Below are 5,309 nucleotides of genomic sequence, written 5' to 3' on the forward strand. Positions count from 1 at the left end.
GTCGATATCTTATTCCGTCAAGAATGACCATTAAATATTATCGGAAATAGCGAGTAACGGTGTACAAAATAACCGCGCAAGCATCTACAACTTTAAAGCTGCCTGAACCTTAAATATAAAAATGTCATTAAATATAAGAGACTTTAAAAATAACGGCATCGAAACCTATATTTTTTTAGGCCTCCATTTATCTCGAAGTTTTGCCTCAAATGAGAAACAAAATCATAGGCAAGTTATTTCCGATCATAAGTCTAAGGGCACAACAGCAAAGAAAAAATAAAACACAAAAACTTATGTGCGTCATCATAAGCATCACTATAAGCATCACTATAAGCATCACTATAAGCATCAACAGATGGAGAGGTACATAAGAAAGTACAGATGGAGAGGTACATGTCAGAGGGTCTCCTGAAGGCCTAACTGCATTGATCAAGTAGAAAAAGAGAACATAGGGCTATTCGTTAAAATGACTTGTGACTATTTCAATAACATAAAGCACCATCCAGTGATTCTAGTCAAATGAGACTAAGAGTCAGAGATGGGCAGTAGCGCGCTACGTATAGCGGCCGGTACCATTTCAGTAGCGGCGCTACATTTAAGCAATTGTAGCGGTAGCGCCCGCTACATTTAGAGCATGTAGCGGTAGCGGCGCTACATTTCAAAGTAGCGCTGCCCAGCTCTGGTGTGAGTGTAACAACAAGGGAGACAACGTAACGCTCCACAACGATCGAGTGATGCGTTAGAAGAAGTCACCGCGCGCGCAAAAATTAAAGGGAATCACGCGGCCTCAATTAGACTCAAGCGTCCCTGGCTTTACACGGATTTTTACGATGAGAAATTCAGACTCTAATGATTCTGCATCGTTGGTTCTCAATCAGTTATGAGGCATGGGCTGTCAGGCAGGATTTAATAAACTCGAAATTGAAACAATTTGCTTATGACAAGATATTCTCGCTGCAGATTCTTTTAATTAACGAACTTGATAAGTTGCAACGAGTCGGTGACAACTTTGCCTAAACTGAATAATGTGCATTCTATTATTCTTATTGCATTGAAAAAGATTCAAGAACTGATAATCTTAACTTTATTGTGGAATAACTCGGAAAGATTTCCCAAGTTCTCCAGTACTTATAAACTAATTTCTAGTTACGAGTATATCGTCGATATCTTATTCCGTCAAGAATGACCATTAAATATTATCGGAAAATCTTTCGTTCGAATTACTCGACGAATGAATCGTATATTCTGCCCGGAGACTGCCATCTTCTAGCAGAGAGTCGCCCAGACTTAGTCCGTTGAAAGTCTCGTTGGTGCCCACGGAGTCGGAGCAGCTGTCTTCAGTATCGGTGACGTCGATGACATCGCAGAGACTTTTGTTGCGGGCTGCATTTAAGAAGACGCTGTGCAATGAATCTTTCTCATATCTGAAGGTGTTTTGTATTTTCTTCATTGGCATTGTATGAGTAAGAATACAAGGGCTAGACTGACAGGGATCAGTTCTGTCCTTGCCAATTTTACAGACTGATGACAGTGGAGCGATCGCATTGTATTCGTTAAGGTTAATGGAGCTTAGGTAAGGGTTCGCTTCTTGGTCAAGGTTGCTAAGATTCAAATCAAAAGAATTTCCGTAACTTTGAGCAGAATCCACAGATATTTCCTCTATGACTCGAACAGTGTCATGCTCATGGGTCGAATGCAAGAGCTCGTTAGTTCCAATGGACTGATATGACGATGTTATGTCTTGTGGTACAGTAGATGGCCCCGCAGTGTTCAGATGGTCACATTCACTTGCTTGGCGCATCACGGATGTATCAGACGTGAGATCGAAGATGTTGGCAGTGTTACTCAGACACGACAGCCCGCAAGAAAAATTGAGCGAAGAAGAGACATTTTTGATGTAATCGTGATCGAGAAGAGGCGCAAGCGAAGGAAGTGCGTTGCTTTGTTTGCAGGCAGCAACAGTTTGAGATTTGTTAAGGGAAAAACTAGCTGAAGTTCCGCAGTCAATTGATTGATCTAGAACAAGCGTAGCATAAGACAACATAGAAGAAATAGGTTGAGTTTTTGACCTATCAGATGGGAAAATATTAACATTACGTAACATTTTTTTATTATGACATTCTCGTACGAAAGCTTCTCTCTGCTCTGTTGATCCACTGGCGCTTGCTTCCAAGGCGGTAGGCAAAAAAGCATCTGCATGACTCCCATCAATATCTTCATTGAGAAACATAGTTTGAGTTGTATTTACACCATCTGCTAATGAAGCCAACACATAATTTGTTTTTGGAACAATGGTATTAATTTTTTCCATACTTTTCAAAGACAATTCTGCCTTCTGATTTTGCAGGAAAGGATTTTCTACAAGCTTGATGTAATTCTCACAAAGCGCTCGATTTTCGGAGCATCCTTGACCTTCATATTTCTTTGCGTGAGCAACATCCACAAGCGTCGCTAAATTATCTTTAGCGGCGCGGGAAGCCTTTGCTCGCGTCGGCGCGCTGGCGGCGTCAGATAACGTGGCGTCAAGAGGACAGTTTCGTCCAACTCCATCGGTCAGGATGTTTTGTGGCTCAACAAACTTAGGAGCTAAGGAAGAACTACAACTTGGGAGCAGTGAAGAGCTCTTGCCATATTGAGGATCAGAAGAAGCACCATCTTGAAGCGCGGCGCTTCTCTCGACGCGCTTCATTCTTTCTTTTTCGAGCGTCTGAAGCAGGATAGCGCGCTGCGCCCGCGACTCCTGCATGGCCAAGTGCAGGCGCTTGATTTCTTGCTCACGCTCTGAAATAAAGCTGTGATTAGCACAATTTACAGATTTATTCCTACACATGAACAAACATTCTTACCTGTAGCAAAAAATTACCCTTTACAATAGCAATACAGTTGTAAAATTCAATTAAAAATTTTATTTAGATTTTAAACCCGATTTTTTTCACTCTAATTTCATTTTCAGCCGCCAATCTAAGCCTTCATTTTCTTCATGTTACAAAGAACAGAAGAAGAAAAATCTGGTAGGAACTAAATCAGAACCCAAGTCAAGGAAGCATGAATTCATTCAAATTTCCAGTTTAATCAGAGGATGATCTCCTGCCTCTTGCCATCCATCAGCAATTTTATCAACCGAAATGCTCCGTAAGAACGCGAATGCAAAACGAATGCCCCGAGACAAATGTGTGCACGCATTCATTGAGTCAATATAATCACTCATTCACTCAATCCAAATGTATAAACTGAGTAACAATAGACTGGTCAAATTTGTTATTTTAGGCCTTTGATTTAGTGTGAAATCAACCGTTTTCTGCACGGCCGTAGCCCAAATGGAAGCAAAACGCTGCCCTTCTGACATGACGTTAGCACGGAACAGTTTCCAAGCTTTGCTCTTGGCTAGATTTGTTGTGACCGAATTCGAACCTTACAATACAAATATTATATGACCATACTTAGTGTAGGTTTGTTAATACGTGACTAATTTTTTCTCGGAATATTTAAATATGTAAGGTGATGGAGGAATGTAAGCAATGCTTGCAAGATGAGCAAACTTATTGGCTTCAAAGATTGTATTATAAAAGGTAATTTGCTGGAAATAAGCTCACGCTGGATGGAGGTTGTTTAGTAAATGTTGATTTACCAGGATTAGAAGAATAATAATACATCGCTCTATTGTACAACTTTTGAGTTGACATGAAAAAGCACTTGCTATGCAGTAGGCATATTCAATCGAGCTTATCTTAAACTCGAGCTCGAGTTTACATTTTTGATTAAATTTTGCTCCCCAGAGCAAAATTTAATCAGCAGGGCTAAACTAAAACACAAAAATTGAATAATTTGATATGCATCACCAGGCGATGAAGGCCTCTAACCTGATTCGTGACACAAAAAACATCTAAATTCAATAAAAAATTTGCAAAGTATGTTACACGATTGAAGTTCAAATTGAGATTTATTGAGAATAACGTTTCAACCTCAAGTCGTGAGAAATAAAAGCAACTGAAACAGAAATGTGAACACTTTTGTCTGCGGTCCCCTTACGTGGACGACATTAATTCAACTAAAAATGTATGCAAAACTAAAAACAAATCGTTAATACAGAAAATTTTTAAGCTGGTAATGAAACTAAGGAATTAACAAAACTTTTGCAGACGTTTCTTGGAAAGAGAATAGAAAAAATGGAGGAGAAGTATATAATACAACAGCGAAATCATTAAATGTCTATAGACGCAATTAATAAGCTCGTTGATTGGTCGTTGGAGTAATTAGAGATTATTTGAAGTATAATGTAGATTGTTGATTAAAGTCTGTGACCTGAGCGAGGTTGTCACAAGCGGGCCATGATGTGAACTATGGCCCGTGTGAACTATGGCCCGTGTGAACTATGGCCCGTGTGAACTATGGCACGTGTGAACTATGGCACGTGTGAACTATGGCCCGTGTGAACACTGAAGGGAAAAACAATTAATGGAGGGCAGGAGGGTGTGATAATACATCCTATTAAACACAATAACTAAAATCTATAGCAATAGATAAATTAGAATAAATAAAATATAAAATATGCGTTGAAAAATTACTTTTTAAACTCAACACTTCTAAAGAATACAGTATCTCCGATGTCACACATCTACAGTGAATTTCAAATTTTATTTCCATAGGTATATTAAAAAATTAATTTTTAAATTTTTTTTTTCATTTCCATAGGTATATTAAAAAATTGAATTTTAATTTTTTATTTCCATAAGTATATTAAAAAAATTATTTTTCAAATTTTTTTATTTCCATAAGTATTTAAAAAAAATTAATTTTTAATTTTTTTTATTTCCATAGGTATATTGAAAAAAATAATTTTTAATTTTTTTTATTTCCATAAGTATATTAAAAAAAATAATTTTTAAATTTTGAGCAGCACTGACCAATAAGCTGGGCCCTCAAGGCGGCCACGCTGGGGCGGCCAGTGGCCTCAGTGGCCTCGTCCTCCATGTCCCCGTCGTTGGCCTCCTCAGCGATGCTGGCCACGCAGCTCTCTGGTGGCAGAGACAAGACTGTAGTGCAGCTCTCTCGTGGCAGAGACAAAACTGTAGTGCAGCTCTCTGGTGGCAGAGACAACTGTAGTGCAGCTCTCTGGCGGCAGAGACAAAACTGTACTGCAGCTCTCTGGTGGCAGAGACAAAACTGTAGTGCAGCACTCTGGTGGCAGAGACAAAACTGTAGTGCAGCTCTCTGGTGGCAGAGACAAAACTGTAGTGCAGCTCTCTGGTGGCAGAGACAAAACTGTAGTGCAGCTCTCTGGTGGCAGAGACAAAACTGTAGTGCAGCTC

General features: G+C 39.3%; 1 protein-coding gene across 1 annotated transcript in view; it reads right to left on the reverse strand.

The window, feature by feature from the left end:
- Positions 1-1,189: 1,189 nt before the first annotated feature.
- Positions 1,190-5,309, reverse strand: part of LOC108669535 — a 22,359-nt gene continuing 18,239 nt past the window's right edge. The window contains exons 9-10 of the mRNA XM_018156884.2: positions 4,905-5,015; positions 1,190-2,781 (exon numbers count right to left, since the gene is read on the reverse strand). Of these exons, the coding sequence (XP_018012373.2) occupies positions 1,190-2,781; positions 4,905-5,015 (1,703 nt within the window). The remainder of the gene's footprint in view (positions 2,782-4,904; positions 5,016-5,309) is intronic.

Source organism: Hyalella azteca, unplaced genomic scaffold (genome assembly GCF_000764305.2).
Source record: "Hyalella azteca isolate HAZT.00-mixed unplaced genomic scaffold, Hazt_2.0.2 contig14981, whole genome shotgun sequence".
Lineage (NCBI taxonomy): Eukaryota > Metazoa > Arthropoda > Malacostraca > Amphipoda > Hyalellidae > Hyalella > Hyalella azteca.